At 33.7% G+C, this 20,285-nt stretch overlaps 1 protein-coding gene across 3 annotated transcripts in view; it reads right to left on the bottom strand.

The window, feature by feature from the left end:
• The window catches only part of LOC125052581 (serine proteinase stubble), a 108,332-nt gene extending 88,318 nt beyond the window's left edge, over nucleotides 1-20,014 (bottom strand). For 2 of the 3 annotated variants that reach the window (XM_047653507.1, XM_047653508.1), the window contains exons 1-2: nucleotides 19,890-20,014; nucleotides 9,842-9,919 (exon numbers count right to left, since the gene is read on the bottom strand). In XM_047653507.1, coding sequence (XP_047509463.1) covers nucleotides 9,842-9,863 — 22 coding nt within the window. In that variant the 5' untranslated portion in view covers nucleotides 9,864-9,919; nucleotides 19,890-20,014. The remainder of the gene's footprint in view (nucleotides 1-9,841; nucleotides 9,920-19,889) is intronic. The other variant, XM_047653509.1, reaches the window with a different exon arrangement.
• Nucleotides 20,015-20,285: the final 271 nt, after the last annotated feature.

Genomic DNA, 20,285 nt, shown 5'->3' with positions numbered 1-20,285 from the left:
GCAATACTCCAAACAAAAGTGTTTCTTAATTCTGTAAACATTTTGCTTAACTCGTTAGTTTTACATGAAACTAATGTACATTCGGAAATTTGCTCGTAAAACTTTGGGTGATCAATTTAAAAAAAAGCCTTTTGATTACCTATTCCGCATTGTTAAGCGAACAACTATTTTTAATAGGAAATTAGTAAAACTAAAATTTGTAGTTGGAAGTATAATTTTATTCAATTTTTTTTTTGCAAAATTTATGTTCACCGTAATTGTCATGCATTTTAGAATAGATAGATTGGAATACTAAAGACCCTATATATGATGATGTGTTCTTTAATTAATAAATAAAGTTGTTAAATAATAATCATTTATACAACTTTTTATAAACACATTTAATTTCATAAGGTAAGCCAGACACAGGCTTCTGTGTGTGTTTATGACATGCTGGTTTCCTCACGTTAGTTACCCTCAGATCAAGAAATAATAGAAACAAAGATCTTAGGGTTTAAACGCACGACCTCGCGGTTGAGAGACGGTAGGCCATAACTATAGAAATAAGGCTCTTTATTTATTTTAAATAGAAGACACATCGAACCCTTTCAAGTAGATGTAGTTACTACTAATATTATGTTTAAATTGGAATTAAAAATTTGTGGTGTAGTCCTTCACTAAGGTGTAACCCCTGCAGCATTTTGGTATTTTACCCTTAAGCAATAATAAATAAAAAAGTGTATTAATAATAAGTTTAGATTTTCATTTATTAGCGTAAACAAATTCACCTGAAGTATCTTTAGGTACCTACTTCTAACCTACATACCTATTAAAACAAGTCCATACTGGTAACATTATATCACAAAGTATTACAAAATGGATATACACTGAATATTTATTGCCTCGTTAAAATTTTATATCAAAGAGCGTAGCAACATTGTTATACTTAAAAAATCGAATTTCGACTTGTATTTTTATATAAGGTTACATTGGACATAAAAATATGACTATTTCTACATGTTGTTACTCCACCTATGTACGTATATAGGTAATATATATAATGTTGATTATGTAGTACAATATTTCAGAACAAACTTATTAAATTCTAGTGTTTTATTTTTTTTTAACTACCCGAAAACTTCGTTTCGCCTTAGTATGATGTTGTTACTTAACTTACCTTTTTAGTAGCTACATACCAAAACATGAAACTTTTTGCTACGCTACCCCATTACCTATGCAATTTTAATTTTCCTCTACATAAAAGCCTTCCTCAGAGTTCAAGCAATAAATAAATTATAATAAAAATTGGTCAAGCCGTCTTCGACTTTCTTTCGAAAATCGGAGTCTAGTGTAAAATCAGCTTGATCGGTCCTAAACAGCTCTCATAATTTCCCCCCACGTCATTCCAGCTTACCCTTAGTTTCACCAAATCTCTTTGTATAATTATGATGATTACTGTACGCTTTTTGCATTTGCGGCTCTCCCCATATTCATTCATTTAGACTTCTGGAATACAGTTAATAATTTTCAGTACGTGACAATTTTTCAATTTGATAGAATTCTAACAGTACAACGCGAGTGGTAAAAATCTAGATCTAAACAGCTTTCTATTTTCTATCGGACAAAGTACTAGACTAGTCAATAGAATGTGAACGATATTTTTTATACACCCTACTTCCGTTTATGACTAGCCACAAAGTTTTTTCTATTTTCTCTAAGACAATTTAAGTAATGAAAATGCGTGACTCTTTGTGTGTATTGGACGAAAACACACAAATATACAGTATTCACAATTTTATTAATATACATAGTAATAATAATAATAATTAAAACTTAATAAATAGAATATTAAAACAAATTTAAAAAGTTTGTGGCTAGTAGTTAGTGTACGTTTCACATCGGCATTTCCTCGCTGTATTTCGATACTTATCCGTGGAGCGAGGAAAGCACCAGCTCGGGGTTCACCGGTGTCTAATTTATATTTATTTTCAGCAAATCTGTATCTAGAAGATTCTTTAATGAAGGTCATGTTCAACCTGAAACAGCTTTAGTTTCAGAAATCCAGGTCCATAGATGTGCCACGCTGTAATTTTACTTAATATAATAGGCACCGAGTAAGAATTAATAATAATTACTAATTGAATTTAGACCCGACAGTATTGTTTTTTTTTTTGTAATTTTTCTGTGCACAAAGCGTCATTTAACATTATGATCTAGCCTAACTTAAGACTAATAAGTAATTTAAAACTAACCTAATTTACTAAAAAGGATATTTAACATAAAGTGTCCAAAAACACTACTTACAGTATCAAGACACTTTGTTCTTGTGTACTATTTTTTTACAGTATTGTTAATAAAATTACATCATTGCATTGAGATTACAATTTAGCAAATTTTGCCAAAGCAAACGGAGCAAAATTGAAGAGAAAATATTTTATTTCGGCGACACAGCAAAATCTCCGAAATTCGCTGGGCTGTAAAATCAGTTAATTAAGCCCAATCGGGCTGAGTGAAAGTATTTTTTGTTGATACTCCTTACCCGAGTTGCGTAAGAATTGCGTTGGAATTTGAATTTTAAATGAATTTATACGAAGAGCATACGTGTTAGTTTTAATAATATGTTTAGTGTACAAGCTAAGGCTGTACATTTTGCTCAGAGTTTTTTTAGTTTTATAAGCGTGACGCTTTCCTAAATCGTCGTAGTTACGCCCCGAGAGTATAGCCAGACGAAAACACTCTTTTCAACTGTTACATCAAGGCAAGAAGGTGATCAGCCTTCAGTGCCTGACACACGCCGTCGCCGTGTTTTCCTTCACCGTTCGAGTTAAATGCGCACATAGAAAGAAAATTCATTGGTGTACATCCGGGGATCGAACCTACGACCTCAGGGATAAGAGTCGCACGCTGAAGCCGCTAGGCCAACACTGCTCTTAAATTAAAATTTAATTATTTAGTCTAGTCTAGTGTTGTACGCGAGTGGTTAATATAGAGTAAAACGAAAATCTATATTATATATATATATCTATTTAAAGCACCCCGATGACCTATATTTCAATCTAAATGTACGGTCATTTAGATTGAAATAATCGATGATTCCATTGATGTGGCCATTGCATAATTACTCTGGGGAACGCATTTGTACGCCAGCCCTAAAATACACTAAAAGGTCCTCTTTAGAAGCAAGACGGTTCATGTAATAGATGAGGCTATAAAAACTTGTATTATAACATTAATTTAATAAGATTTCTTGCGAATACAATAATGTAAATATGTACAAAAAACACGCTTAACCGAAATCAAGCGAGAATTTTTTAACGAACGCTGTGAATACGTTTTGAACTCGGCGTAAAAATTGGTGATTTGAATTTAATGAACCGAACACTTCCATAGACCAATTTCTTGGAATATCAATGTGTTTTATTGCTCTTCACAAGAAATTGTAATAAAAAAGGTTTAGATAGCGTTTTAATGAGCAAAATATTCACAGGTCACGGTGGATTCTTGTCGTATCACAGATTCATAGTTAGACAAAGTGCTGCCTGTCTTTGTAGCAATGCAGCTGAAGAGAGGGTACCTACTACACTGACTGTCCAATGTATGGACACGTCAGGTATAACACTGAACAAGCTATGGGAATGAACGTAACAGAGGTGAACCTAAAACAAATAATGTTGAACAATAGGTCAAGATTATTCAAACAGTTTTTAAACGAAATAGGTAATGTGCTTTTTTTGGGAATAGATTCTCGCTGTTGGCCTTTAGGGCCTGTACAACTCAGCTCGGTCTGTTTTGGCGAGCGTAGCTCGGCCTGAATGGCGTAAGTTCTTTAATACCTCCGACGACTACATAGTCGGGGAATTGTTAAAAAAACATTAAATTTTTTTTACCAATGCAGCAATATTTACTTAAGTTATACATATAAATAAGGTATTTAAAACCTTCGACGACCATATTGTCGGGGAATTATCTAGAAAAAATATATATATAAACCGGCCTGATACTTTTATTAAATTTAATTTTTTTATCACTAAATAGATATGAAAGGGCACCGAAACGCCTGTTTACATGTGTTTTCTAACCCTAACGCAAGTACAATCGTACTATTAAAAACTTAAACTAGGTACTTTTTTTATATTTATACTAAGAAATTGAGAGGTGTAACTTTGTAACATAAATTATAAGGGATACAACGGGTGGCTTTATCGTTTACAAGCGATCTCTTCAGGGCAACCCTAGTAAGGAAATAAAAAAAAATATTAAGGGTACAGTGCAAGAAGTGCTCAACAAAAATAAAATTACAAGTAACAACAAAAACTTAATCTAAACTAACTAACTAAAAGCCAATCTCACGGATTCATAAATTACAAATATTTATAAACCCTTTGATTATCTAGCCTATTGTATATCGGCAAAAACTGTGTCCAATTTGTTTTTTCACTCCTCTGTTATAAATTTTTTATAATCAATCAAAAATCAATCTTCTTCTATACAATCAATAGATAAAATATATAGGCAAAGGTTAGCATTATAGCTTACATACTAAGGGGTATGCGTCATTCATTATATCAAATATAATCTGCATAACGTAGAATTCTGCAGAGACGACAATGCTCTATGAAATCTGACAATTCCACAAAGGCATTTCAAAAATCGTTCATCAATTCCTTATTTGAATTGCTAACGTTCTATATTTAAAAATATTAATACTCTACAATCTAAACAGTATGAAGTACTGTAAAATCATTATTTCTCATAATAGAACAAGTAATCTATAAACTGATCTACAATTCATTACAATTTCTTATAAACAACATCTAACTTAATGCGTTCAACATTTCGATAGCAATCATTCTGTTTTATTATGCAAAATATTGTTACGGGATTTTGGCCCTTACGTCTTATACACGAGAGCGCTATTAGGCTGTGTGTGGAAAGTTATAAATAATGTATTAGACCAGTTACTTATGTGCAGGTGCTAACGATGCTAATTATTAAAGCTTATGTCGATCTCAATTAATCTTACGGTTGGTATGTATCGTAAAATCCGATGATATGTCATAGTTATTACGAGATTTAAATATGAAAATTTCCGCATATTATGGTCCCACAGTGGCGTCATCTATATTTCAGAATATTGTCTTTGATTTTTTTTTAAATTAAATTTAAATAAAATTATTTACGTACATTTTGAGTGCTTAACAATAGGTCGGGACATCCACATCAAGTTGACATAATTATTTCATACTAAGATTGGCACTTTAAACAAATAGATATAAGATTCTTATATTTACAACCGGGTCAGAAGTCGAAGAGTATTAAATATTTATTAAATGAGCTTTATCTGTATTTCAAAAGCGAACCCAGTTTCAGACAGTTGTTTTGTGGGTCTACCTCATATTGGTTTTTATAATAAATTACTTCCTTTTGAAAACATGGATTTCGCAAATTGTCCCAATTTGTCGCGTAAGCATAGCAGAATCATTTCATATCTCACATTCTTAAAAGGCCGGCAACGCACTTACGAGCCTTCTGGGATTTGGCAATGTGAGTGTCCATAAGCGGCTTTACTTAATATCAGGTGTGCCGTTTGCGTCCTATTACATTAAAAAAACATATTATAGACAAACACGACAAGTTCCCAAAAAGAAAATTTTTGAAACTTAATAAATTGAAAGGTATACTAAAGGTATATAATACCTTAGTATTCATGGAAGAAATAACGCATTAATGACCCAATCAGAGACCTCAAAAAGTGGCCATAACAAAATCCCTCTGTTTTAAATTACTACCGCTAGATGGCGCTAGCAACATTTCGGCTGTCACTGCGATGACATTTAACACATTTAACGCGTTAACCATTGACGATAAGAGATCCGTGTTAGTTCATATCCAGTGATTAAGGCAATGAGCATTAGCAGCTTGACAATTGTTGAAACTAAGCTAGCTTTTTTATATTATTTTACAGAAACATTTTAGGGGCCGATGAAGTATTACGTAAGCAGATTTACTGCAATTTATCCCCTCCCCCCTTTCTCTTGTCAGCAAAAGTAAGCAAAACTATCAAAAATAATAGTACATAAACGTATTAATTTTTGGTTAGAAACCTCGAAAATGCATTTCGTTTTTAAACATATTTATTTATTTATTTATGCTTTATTACCTTACAAACATACACATAACAAAAATACAAAAAAAACATGTTACAAAAGTTATAAGGCAACGGGCGGCCTTATCGCTAACAAGCGATTTCTTTCAGGCAACCCTAATGTGGAACAATAAAAAAGAAACACCTGCAGAGGGTAGAGTACAAGAATTGCAAAAATTATTAACAAAAAATAAAAATAAAAACTCAAAATAACCCGTTACTATAACTAAAATAAAGTAAAGTCTAAAGGAAAAATAACAATAATAATAACTAGAACTATGTATAGACAAACATTTAAAATTCAATACAATACAAAAGGTTTACAGTGTCACAATAATGAATATATATAAGCAGAGGCAGCTAATTACGAGGCAGAAAGAAAATGATCAAAAAGAAGCTTTTTGAATAAATTTAAGGACTGAGCTCGTCTAATGTCAATTGGAAGAGAATTCCATAGCAGAATACTTTGCACAGTAAACATAGACAATATGTGTAAAAAAGTAAATAATTAATGTTGACGGAATCACCAAATAAGAAAATCAACGAACCCAATATCGTGCTTACGTACTACTTGAACGGCCCTTTACCAATAAAGCTATTCGGATTCTCATATAGGTACCTACCTAATTCTTTGTAAACGCTTATTTCACGAAACCCCAAATTCCCGCTTTCATCTTTGCATCTCTAAAACGCTTTCACATCCATTGACATGAAAGAAATGCTGAATTTTTCATACACTGCGGTCACTTTCATAAAGCAAAATCACTTTCACCGATATTAATATCAAAAAACTCTCAAATTCAAATGTTTATTTGTCTGACCTGAAATGCAGTGTTTAATAGCTCGTGAATAGACTCAACAGTTGAATTGTATTATTTGCGGTATAAGTTTCTCTGGTTTTTCGGGGTTTCGTTTTAAATATATACATTTCGCCACATATATTCAAATCAAACATCATTGATGAATATAGGTAACAATTTGTATTTATGAACGTCAATTAAGGTAATTCAAATATTCTGGCACAAAGAATTAAACATAAATTTAATCTTAAACTAGTGACTCTAGTGAGTCGGTGACACCGACAACCCATCTGCTTGCCCAACTTTGGCAAAGGCCTCCACCATTTCTTTCCACTCTGCTCTGTTCTGACCTTCCCTTGTCAATACGTTTATTATTATTTGTGCGAGGATAATAATCGAGAAATAAAATTATATTATTTTCCGCCTGCTCTGCGGCCGCCCGAAATATAATAATTATATATTTAATTTTCCTACCTCTAATAGGTTTTTAGTTGTCTAGAGCCAAGAGAATCCTTTTAAAATTGTGCGTTAATAAATACGTATAATATAAATTACTTTCAAAGTTCTGAAATATGCAAATCGTTAACTGTCAGCAAATGCTGTGCGCCGCGACGCTCAATTACAGTAGTTAAGACCGAGTTAGGACTTTGCAGGAAATTTAAAGTTTTCTTCTTTAATATCCGCCATTCTCCGTTTATTTCCGCGTTTTACTCTTTTTATTATATGTATTAACTCGGGATATAAAAATAAAATAAATCAGTGGCGCTACAACCCCGTTAGGTCTAGGCCTCAGATTTGTGTATCGGTTTCTTGATCATTTGATAATCTTATAGGCAAGTTGGTGATCAGCCTCCTGTGACACACGCCGTCGACTTTTTGGGTTTAATGCAAGCCGGTTTCCTCACGATGTTTTCCTTTACCGTTCGAGCGAATGTTAAATGCGCACAGCCAGGGATAGAACCTACGACGACGGATGCGAGTCGCACGCTAAAGCCACTAGGCCAACACTGCTCTAATTTACCAAAAACTATTAATATTTTGATTAGAAATAGATTGTTAGGGTTGTAAGACTTAAATCACTTTATAATTTCTAAATTTAATACCAATTTAATAATAAATTTCTGGTTTGAAATGCTTAGGCTTATCGTATGCCGCGTAGTTAAAATGACAATTGTCAATTGATGAATGCATTTAATTATATAATATTACAGTTCGATTGCGGTTTGTGGGACACGCGAGGATAATGCTGGAAAAAATATTTGAATAAACAATGTCGGAAAGTTTCTTGCTAGTTTTTTATGTGTTACGTATTTGCCGCCCACCACCACTATGTGGAACCAGCTATCTACTGAAGTGTATCCAAACCAATTCGGGTCGTTCAAGAAACGAGCGTACCAATTCTTAAAACGCCGCCAACGCACTCGCGAGTCCACTGCGTCCATGGGTGGCGATATCACTTAGCATTAGGTGCGCCTCCTGTCCGTTTATCCCCTTTTTTATAATAATGGACGCGTGTAGGCACTGTGATATGTCATAATATTTATAGTTTTTTTATACAACACTATCAAATATTGTATAACTAGCAGACCGGCCAAGCGTTGCTGTGGCTATGTTTGGTTAGGTTTTTGTTATAGGTATTACATAATAGTAAACTATTCAAGGGAAATGTTAGGCGAACACCAGTCATGTGGACCACCATGCTTTTTTGGCCCATGGCACCATGCCATTAAATTGTAGCTTATGTGAAACGTTGGTACTTTCAACACAGCGCCATCTGTTAGAATTGTGACTATCAAATAATAAACAAATATTTTGCAATAAAATAATATTGCGGGTATAAATTAAGATGTAAGCTATCCTATCTTTTAAGTTGGATCAAACTACACACGTTGTGCAAATTTGATTGAAATCGGTTCGGTAGTTTAGGAGTCCATCGCGGACAAACAACGTGACACGTAATTTATATATATTAAGATATGCGAGTCGAATACGCTACAAACATCACGTTAATTTACACAAAACAATTTTAGTGTGAAATAAAAGTGAAGGTTTCCAGCCGGAGTCATTTTACACTCATGAAATATGCAACGATGCATTTGGCAGACTGCAGGCGGGAGAGCTTTCGAGAATTATTTTGTGAACTTCCGACAGATTTAAAATAAATTTACTACGCTTCGACTTAGTATTAAATAAAACTAATAATAAACTACACGAAATTTCTAGATTGCAGGTTACGATAAACACTTGTTTTGTTCATAGAAATATTAAGATCTTTAATAGCGTGCGAGTTAGAGCAATATTGGCCTAATCAGCGTGCGATTCTTATCACTGAGATCGTAGGTTCGATCCCCGGCTGTGCACCAATGGACTTTCTGTCTATGACCGCATCTAACATTCGCTCGAACGGTGAAGGAAAACATCATGAGACAACCGGCTTGCCTTAGACCTAAAAAGTCAATATTTTTGTCACCGCGACGTGTTTTTGAGATTTTAAGATGCCCAAACTAAGTATGGATATTAATTTAAAGTTTGTACAACTGTACCGTGACTATTAATGTCTGTTGAAGTTCCAAGTTATAAAGACAAATCTAAACGTGATTCAGCACTACAAAAAATTCTAGAGCGAATTGACACAGTTTTTGAAGTAACTCATTCAGTTGAATAGTGTTTTTTTCGCATGCAGCTTATTTTGGATGTGTGGTCACCTCACTCACTGCAATAGTACTACTAGCTTGAAATAATCCTAGCCTCATGTAAACAGAACTGACAAGTTCCAAGCCAGGTCAGCAAGCCAGGACAGTACTAGCTTGAAAAACTAGCCTCGTATATCCCGGGCATCAGGGATGAGGGTCGCAGGCTGAAGCCATTAGGCCAACACTGCTCCTAAATTCAAGTAGCTCAAGTATAATTGACTTACCGGGTGCGCGGGCGGCATGCATAAGTCGAGTGGAGGCGCTCGCGGCGCATCACAGCACGAAATTTGCCTCCACACTCCCTGCAATATTGAAGCAGTTTTATTAAAGTCTGATAAAATATTATCTCAAAGATATCTTCGCAGTAGAAAATCCAATTTCGTGTTACCATTATCTAGCTGAGAATTCTCGGCATTCCGATTTAAATTCCGATAAAAATGGCTTTAGGCATACCGTACATAGACTGGCTATGTGAGTCCCACATACTCAGTAAGGGTATATTAAACCATTTCGGTTCCATACGACTCTGGTACACAACCGGGCTGGGGTTCTACTGGGGCATGTGGGATTCCTTTAGCCGTAAAGGCATATATATATTACACCACCTTATCTCCTTACTACCTGGCACTCTACCTGGGTTTCAGTGGCTTTCGCCTTTGCCTTTCACTCTTAAAAGGGGAGGAGCATATTGTTTCTTATGTTCAGCAACTTTCACTAGGTTTACGGAAGACCTAAACACTGCATAGACTTCTTTTGTTTATGCGTACTTCTTTAATTTTGTAGGGGCTCCAACGTCGGCACTTTAGAGAGTAGTTTTTATAAACTTACTATAGTTATTTACGTTTTTAATTGCGGTGCAGCAAATGTAATTAATTTTAAAAAGTTACTAGCTACGTTCAAAGTAACTCGCGCACTTACGCTTAAAGTTAAATTAAACTCGTTTTCCAATTAATTATTAGTTTTCAAAGACTGTCGCTTCATGCTCCAATTTCGCTAATTTTAATTAGTTATAACTTTCTGCGGGAGCCAAAAGTAAGAGTAAGGGTATCGCAATACCTTTAGTGTAATAAATATATAAACTATACATTGTAGACGAAGAATTTTTAAAGTTATAATCTTTTGGCGCGTTAGGGAAACATTATGAGAGTAAATTTTTAGTAAGAGTAAGAGTAAATTCAGAGGCGCTACAACCTACTAAGTCTAGGCCTCAGTATCCGTTTTGTGTTCATTTATTTTTCCTAATACACAAATAGGTCATCAGCCTTATGTGGCTGACACACGCCGTTGACTATATTGGGTCTAAATCATGACGGTTTCCTAACGATGATTTCCTTCACCGTACGACTGACTGTTGAATACGCACATAGACCGAAAGACCATTCGTGCACAGCCGAGGATCGAACCTACGACCTCAAACTACTAGGCCAACATTGTTCCTCAGTTAACCGTTTCCTCAGTTCTGCACCAAAATTGGAAATATGTATTTGTGACTGGGAAAACTGCGAGATGTATGAACATTAATATTTTTTCAGTAGAACATTATTTTTAGTATTATATAAGTTAGTCTATATATTAGAATTATTGTTTGGAATGCTGTAAATAAATAAATAAATAAATAAAGGAAGAAAACAACAAAGACTAAACTAAGTCATAAAGTGTCAAGTCTTTCCAGTTTCCGTGGCTGTCATGTCAAGTTGTCATTATTAAAAACTTTTATGATATAATTTCACTTGTTTTAATCAATCAAGTTCAAGAACCTCTATCAATAAAACAAATAGCATCGCAATGTATTGCGTGTCGTATAGAGACATTTTGCATGACATCTCCATATTCATAGAAGAAAATCAAGCTACTGAATAAATAATGTATGATAAGCTAGATCATGGGAGTTCCACGAAACATGGGAGTTTGTTATTCATAGTAATACTCAAATGCGAAAGTAAATTTTCTCTAGTTTTTTAATTTTTAATAGTTTTTATATAGAATTTTTTAATGTTTACAGATCGCACAAAAAACGACCGGAAACAGAGAATTTATTTGTAGTAGAACGAATAATAACATATTTTTTTATTATTACTTAAATATTATAAATAAGCTCATAGTGCAAAAACACCAGAAAACCAAGGGGTAACATCACAGTACAAACACTTAGAAACTAAAAAGTTAAGAGAAATACAATTGAAATACATGGAGCCCAGTAAACATACCCAACATAAAATGTTATATGTAAATATCTGAATATTTATTCCTAATTTTCTTTTATTATTTAAAAATCCACACTATCGGATAACATACAAACACTAACAGAGAACACACGACATACAACAACACAACACATTGATCATTCACAACTGTACACAATATTTAGACAACATCACAATGACAAAAGAAATTAAAAATCCTAATATGACATTTTGCAGTGCAATTTTCATACCAAAATTCATAACGGCTTATGGTTTGATGTTTGTAACCAATAAACTGTTATCGTTCACAAACATTTCCTATTTAAATCACTTACCATTCATAAATATACTATAAACATCAAATAGCTATTAAATTCCCTTATCGTTATAGCCACTTTGAAAATGCAGGACAAACTAACGAAATCAATCTTATTACCATAGTACCTAAGACTTTCAAAGACAAAAAATAGCTAAAAATTTTTAATGTAGATAATAATTCTAGAAAAAGAATATAAATAAATGCAAATGGTGATTGTCTTTGGGACGATTTCTAGTGTACGTGGCACTGGCCGAATTGCGAAAAAAAAAACAAAATTCAAATTTAGAATACAAGCGTGCTTGTTTTTCAAATTAGAATCTGTTAAGACAGTTTTATTACTATAAATAATCGGTTTAAACAAAAATAAAATGAATTATTCAAAAGAAGATGTTAGTGCAAATTATCATGTTTTCCGCTATTAAACTCTCAATTACAAGTAGTTTAAGTTAACGGCAGCGGTGCTTGTGATTTTGACAAATATTATAACTGGACCTTTTGTCAGAGCGCGGGAAACCCATTGTAATTGTATTTTAATTACCGGGTTAGTAACCTCAGACGTCATTCCTCTTTTGTTTTACCGCATACCAAAGGAAATTAGTTTTGGAAGTTTTCTAAGGTTTTCCATATTATTACTTAAATCAATTGAATACTGGCAGAGTATGAACGGAGAGCTTATTCGAGCTTGAACAATTGGCAATAAAGCTATATTTAAATTCAATAAACTAGACCACGAGTGAAGAATATAGTAATAACTATAATTCGTTTACTTCCAATATATTAATTCCACCCGTATCACCTCGACGTCCGTCGTTCCACAACTGAGCATTTTTCAGGCAGTTTTTGCCGCGTACCACCACTATGTGGAACCAGCTGCCCACTAAAGTATTTCCGAACCAGTTCTTTTATTGAGCGTCTGAAAGCACTTGACCTTACTGATTTAGGAAGTAGGAGGTTAAGAGGAAATTTCATTGAAACCTATAAAATCCACACTGGCCACTATAATGTTCTAGGAATTGAGAAGCTCTTTATTTTAAGTGAAAATACACATTTGAGGGATAGTTCTTTAACAATTTAATATAACACAAATTCCCTAAAGAATTTTCTCCCAAACCGAGTAGTGGCCGACTGAAATCGGCTTCCGGAAAGTGTAATCAGTGCACCATCTTTGTACTCTTTTAAAAATAGATTGTAAAGTTTCTCCAAATCTCAAAATACGCGCGCATCAGCTTATTAAGCTGCTAATGTGTTTATATACATAATAATAATAATGAGCACACCCCACATCCACACCCTCACGTACCCGCACTAACACACACCCGAATTCGGTATTACTTAGTTCAATGTACTTATAGATTTTTTCCTTTTGTAAATGTATGAACCTTTTTGTATTACGTATTCCATCTTTTCCAATTGTTTTTTGTTATAACTTTATATTGAAGGATTACGAAATAAATAAATGCCTTACGTTATACCGTAGCTATTCTCAGTACAACCATTTCTCAGTGTCACATCTTCGATAAGGCCCCCTAATTTGGTGCCGTCATCTTATCAGTACATTAAATACCAATTGATATAACGCGGAGAAAGCGACGACATTTATTTACCAATATAGTGTTGAAGATAAAAGATCTTCTTTCACTTATCAATTTATTGACGTTTACATAAAGCGTGAAAGTGGTTTTTAATACGTAACTACTATCGACATAAACATTTAATGTTGGTTTTGGATATACTCACTTCGATTTTGTTCCCTTTAGAGTAGAGACTCTTGCGCCGTGGGGTTCAAGTGCACAGGCGCTATTTAAAGATTTAAGTTGACGCCTGGTAGATAGTACCGGTGAACCCAGAGCAGCCCTGCGATTCTGTAACTCACTTCACGAACTCACACAGCGGTTTTCGCATCGGCGGTCGCTCTCAAATCAGTCGTGAAGCAGTCATTTTATGATTTGGCATTCTGATAAACAATAAAGTACAAGCTCCCACCTTTTCAGAATGCCAAATCATAAAATGACTGCTTCACGACTGATTTGAGAGCGACCGCCGATGCGAAAACCGCTGTGTGAGTTCGTGAAGTGAGTTACAGAATCGCAGGGCTGGTGCTTTCCCGTTTATCGAATAAGTATCGCAATATAGCGAGGAAATTTTGCCAGCGTTAAAGGCACTACAGGGATCAAACTTTTTAAATTTGTTTTAATTTTTATGAATTTTATAGTTATCTTTATTAAACTCAAACTCAACATATCTTTATTCAAGTGGGTAACCAAGTACACTTTTGAATCGTCAATTTAAATTAATCGTAAATTTACATTTACTACCAGTTCGCAAGTCAAGGGCGTAGAGCGGGTAAGAAGAACTGGCAAGAAACTTTCCACCACTCTTTTTAATCGCCAAGTATTGTCATACAAATTGTTTGAACTGGAGACAGACAATTATTACTATGTAAGTTAAGAAAATTTTAAATACTGTATATTTGTTATATATAAGTCACATTAAATCTTGTATTTTATTTTTCTTTCGTACCATTGTATGAGTGTACCGAGCGTTGGCCATTTGTAAATAAATATATATACTTATATGGAAAGTAGATAATGTAATGCACAGAGCACAAAGCGCGGAGGAAGATAGAAAAGCACCGAGCTTTGTGCTCTGTGGTCTTTGCATTACATTAACAGCTCCTAGGGCACGTAAAATAAATTATCTATGTATGATTTTTGTAGTTTAGCATATTGACGAACTAAGTTAGCCTTAATAATTAAGTCATTATTAAATTAACTGCTGCTTGGATTCAATTACACATCATATATAAATACAATAAAACTGTGGCGCTACAACCTTTTTAGGTCGGGGCCTCAGATTTTGTTTCTGTTTTATGATTATTTGGTCAATCTTATAGGCAAGTTAATCAGTCTACTGTGCCTGACGCACGCCGTCGACTTTTTGGGTCTAAGGCAAGCCGGTTTCCTCACGATGTTTTCATTTATCAAGCGAATGTTAAATGCGCACATAGAAAGAAAGTCCATTGGTGCACAGCCGGTGATCGAACCTACGATCCAAGGGATGTCTGTCATACGTCATATTTACACTAATTAATAATATTTAACTTAAGTTTTTTCTACTAAACACATTGAATATAACATTAAAAATAAGAATAGTCTAATGTCTATTTAAATTATAGTTTATATAAAGTGATGACACGCTTTTTAAACCCGAATGGAAAATTATACATTCGTGGTACACGAAGCATATTCTGCAATTTTCATATACTTTTCGTTATTTTGTCATCAAGTTGTGCATGGTATCAATTACTAGTACCTTCACTTCAATAGAGCATGTTTAATACTAGCAGACTTAACAAAACATTTTACTTGTAACCAAGGTAACGATGGTGACTTTTTTAGTAATAGGAGGTAAACGGGCAGGAGGTTCACCTGATGTTAAGTGATACCGCCGCCCATGGTCACTCACATTGCCAGATGGCTCGCAAATGCGTTGCCGGCCTATTAAGAATTGGTACCCTCTCTTCTTAAAGGACCCTAAGTCGAGGTTCGGAAATACATATTATTGTACGATGTTTCCACGAATAATACCATCACGTGAATGTCGAGGCTATTTAACTTCTTGACACCAGTGATAAGATTAAAAGGATAAAACCAATCCAATTAGGGAATTAGTGTGAGTTCATGTAAGTCTTAAATGCTAAACTGTGGTTAGTGAATAGAACACAAGAACAGAGTGTCTTCCCCATAATCCTGTAAGTAGTGTTATTGGACACTTTCTTAATAATAATAATAAATCCTTTATTTGCCATGATAGTGGTACAAAATAAAATAAAAAATGGAACAACAAGAAAAGTCCGCACAATCAGCCATACAATAACAGGCATGCAAATGTCATAATAAGAAGTCAAGTCATTTATGAGTAATTGTTAAACTTATGATCTAAATATTCGGTCACGCGTTACTTAGTAATTGTAAATTAGGTTAGTTTTACATTATTTATTAGTCTTAAGTTAGGCTAGATCGAAATGTTTAATTGTCTTTGTACAGAGACAATTTATAAAAAAACTTTGGGTTTTATACTTCAGCGTTTTAATTTCCATACTTCATTAGGTTTATGCTTATTGAAGGCTTCTTCAAATAATGGATTAGAGACCAAATAATAAACAGTGTCACTAGCACGCGACTTGTATAAGGAGTTCTTCGGTTTTTTGGAGTTGGTCAAACCTGGTAATGGAAGCGTCTGGTTTTAACTGCTAATAGCGAGTGATCGCAAATGGCATGCAAACGGTTGGATGGCTATCGGTATTTGAATTATTTGATTGTTTTTTTTTTTTTTTAAAGACAATTCACACCAATTGACCTAGTCCCATGCTAAGCTGGTGAAGCTTGTGTTATGGGTACTAGGCAACGGATATACATACATATTATAGATAGATATACATATAAATACATATTTAAACACCCAAGACCTAAGAACAACACCAAATGCTCATCACATCGATGTTCGCCTCAGCCGGGGATCGAACCCGGGACCCATGGATTCGCAGTCAGGGTTACTAGACCAATGAGTCGTCAAATTGATTGACAAAGGATTGTTTAAATAGTAACAAAATACTTAAAAGCCTGCACAGAGCAAGTTCTATATTTTGTATTGAGAATAGGGATGCTTGATGACCATCGATGTTGAAAGCAAAAACATCGATGTTCCTATACGAAAAATATGCAATGCGACCAATGCAACTTACGAAACAAATTATGTCTTATATGAACGCATCCACAAATCAGAGATATTAAATTTTGAACGCCTATTCATTCTTTGCGCCCAGGTTCTCTTTCTTGTTCTTCTTCGTAGTTCTTAGTCTCGCTCGCTCTTTCTCTCACTACTCTTTATCAACAAATAAATAGATTAAAAGGTTCTTCCTTATCAAAATTACTTTACATTCAGATTTCAGCCAGTTGATAAAAAACATGTAATAATTTGTTGTGTTTCTTAATAAATTTCTCACCATTTCACTGTATGTCAATTCTTATTGCAAAAATCATCGATGCCGATGTTGGAATTTGGATAACATTTTTCATTTAATATCGAACACTGATGTTGGGCTTTCGATTATGACATCGATGTTTTTCCAACAACAATCACCATTCATCCCTATTTGAGATTATAATTTATAATTTAAGTAAGTCATCTGTCAAATTAATATGGGTGAAATCGATTATACGATTTTCACCCTTTCAAGAGATATAGCAAATTTTAACGATTTAAATTTAAATACAACTAACATAATATAGTAAGAAAAGAATGAAAATGCTAGCGCGATTTATTATTTACACATAAAGTATGGCGCCATCTGTGGCAAGTTGTGTGAGCTATGTTGATATTAATCATTGCTGTTTATCAGTGCACTACAGTTAATAAGTTTTTGAATTTTAAGACCTAATTTTGTAAATTATATGTCACCAAGTTGTAGTTTAAATGGATATAGCGAGCTAAAAAGATAGACGAGATTACGAGCTTTTTATATACGCAAGAAATATTGTCACGATATATTATTTAATTATATATGTCAAAGTCAAATAATTTTCACAAAATCTTCTAGTTTTGTTTCTTTTTACCGACTTAAATACTCATATAATATATATCTTCAATATAGGAATTTATGTAGACCTATTTTTGAAATATATTATGTTTTTTCTTTACTTTTTACACGCTTTATATTAGCTTCACCTGTATGTATGTTTTAATTCAAACTTTGTACACTTATAAAGAATCAGCGACAATATAATAATTTCATATCTCGAAAAAACAATGAAATTTTTTTTAAGTCCACAAAGCAATACGATTAAATTGAGACAACACGTATTGCTGCTAGGACTAAAAAGTGGAAAATAAATATAGTTTACTATATTTCACTTTTTAGTTTGATGTGCTTTAAAAGCGTATTTTATAGTTTTTTTAACTATATTTATTACAATTTGCTTTCCATACAAATCAATTATAGTGCTATCTGTGAACACGTCGCTTCGCCGACGACAGTGTGTCGTTAGATAAGTCGATGATGATGACTGAGCTAGTATCTTGTCATCTTATACTGTGTAATTCGTTTAATTGATGACTTGTCAGTAGTGCTAGTAGTACACAGTAATTTGGAGTTGTATATTTCATACAAATTAGTATAATGATTGACTTACAATTTATTAAATGCAGTTATGTTGCGATTAAATTGATTGGTTATGGCAACTTTTAGTGTCTGAACAATTTGTAACTAGATTGAAGATTATTGTAGCAACACCTGACGAGATGAAGAATACAAAATACCATCTGTATCACCGTCGTTTCACAACTGAGCGTTTCTTAAGGCAGTTTTTGCCGCGCACCACCACTACGTGGATCAGCTGCCCACTGATGTATTTCCGAACCAATTCGACTTAGGGTCGTTCAAGAAAAAAACGTACCACTTCTTGAAAGGCCGGCAACGCACTTGCGAGTCTATGTATGCGTGACTAATGAATAAATGAAAATACTCTGAGTGCCATATATATTGCATAATTACCCTAAAATTTTTAATTGTATTTTTTCTTCAAAATTCACATTTTTAATAGTTTCTTCACGCAGAATTTGATCCTGTGACACAATCACACAGACACAAAAAGTAAGCGAGTTTAATTTAACACACAAAATATACATACTATTCTGAGTTTCATTTTAAACTGCTTACCTCAGTTTACAGTGTGTATTAAGAAAAATCTACATTCATTAACTAACTAAAATATTTTTTCGTATAGATCCCATTTTTAAAATATGCTTGGGAAACCGGAAATTTATAGATATATCTACCCAATTTAATTAAAAAGATCTTAGATAAAAAATTAATATGAAAAAACTACAAGGAAAACCTTATGCTCTCACCTGCACGCGAAACTTATTAAAATATTAATATCTTTACGGGCGCTAATTCGAGCTGATGCGTTCCAGGTCGTTGCTACATCTTCTAACTCTCACTACGCATGCGCGCCACTAACATACTCGGATAGGGTTACCACACATTATAGTAAAACTGTATATCTACTTTTTAGAAACCACTTTTGTTTTAAATATATAAAAATTGTTGTATAAGATTGAAAAATATTTAAAGAAACGGTCTTATAATCATCATCGTTAGAAAAACAAATTTTAATCTATAAAAAGCAAGAACATATGTAGTTATTGCCAGAATGCCATATCAGGCATTAATTATTAAATATTTTTCTTATTTATAACAAATTATTTTAAGAAAAAAGCGGGAAACTTTAAGACGTGCTATATAATTTATGGATGAAGATTAATAAAATAATTTTAAGTGTTATAAAAAACACTTTTAAAAACATTTGTAGTGTGTTTCGTTTAGTTTATGAATTGTATTTTCCTAATCAGCTGGCCTATCTCATAGCCCTAACCGTGCGCGCACGCAGCCAATCTCGGCAACGGAGATTCGTTGCATTTTGCATGAACATTAGATACCTGTATTAGATATCGTGAATAACTTGTGCTCCATTATTCCATTCGTATTGCTCTCGAACACTTTGGTAATGACCCTATCAATTAGTCCCACTGTATTTTTTGCACGATTTTTTTTCGTTCTAAAAGCTAAATCCCATCTAAGCATTGCACGTTCGTCCGATTTCTAAATAATTTAAATGCGCGACGTTATTAATAATTTCTTTGGGGAATTAGTAATATCGATTTTTATATCACCTTAATTAGAAACCATTAATTTTAAATATAACTTACGTCGTCAATGTCACAAACAACGAATCCAGATCAAACACAAAACCATATCACTGCACAGGTTTTTGTCGAACACTTCGCGAGGTACGCGTTACGCGAATACACGTGCAAACAGAGCTGATGCGCGGGCGCAACTGATTCAAATACGGTGAAATGTATTGGGATGCTCGACAAAATAGCAATATTGCAATTCCATGGAGATGGACCTTTGAAATTACTCTTTAGAAATTACGATATCATCCGGTTATATGTTTAAGACGTGCATGCCGCGTATAATGACTATTATCTTATTATGGAAGGAAGAAAAGCGTGAAAATATAATATAAGAAAAAGTGTTAAAGAAAACTCGCTGGCGGTATCAATTACTTAATTAAACAGAGGTGTGTATTTATCTCTTAA

This window comes from Pieris napi, chromosome 9, assembly GCF_905475465.1.
Source record: "Pieris napi chromosome 9, ilPieNapi1.2, whole genome shotgun sequence".
NCBI classification, from domain to species: domain Eukaryota; kingdom Metazoa; phylum Arthropoda; class Insecta; order Lepidoptera; family Pieridae; genus Pieris; species Pieris napi.
The sequence above is the reverse complement of the archived record's forward strand: the minus strand, read 5'-3'. Positions and strand labels throughout refer to the sequence as shown.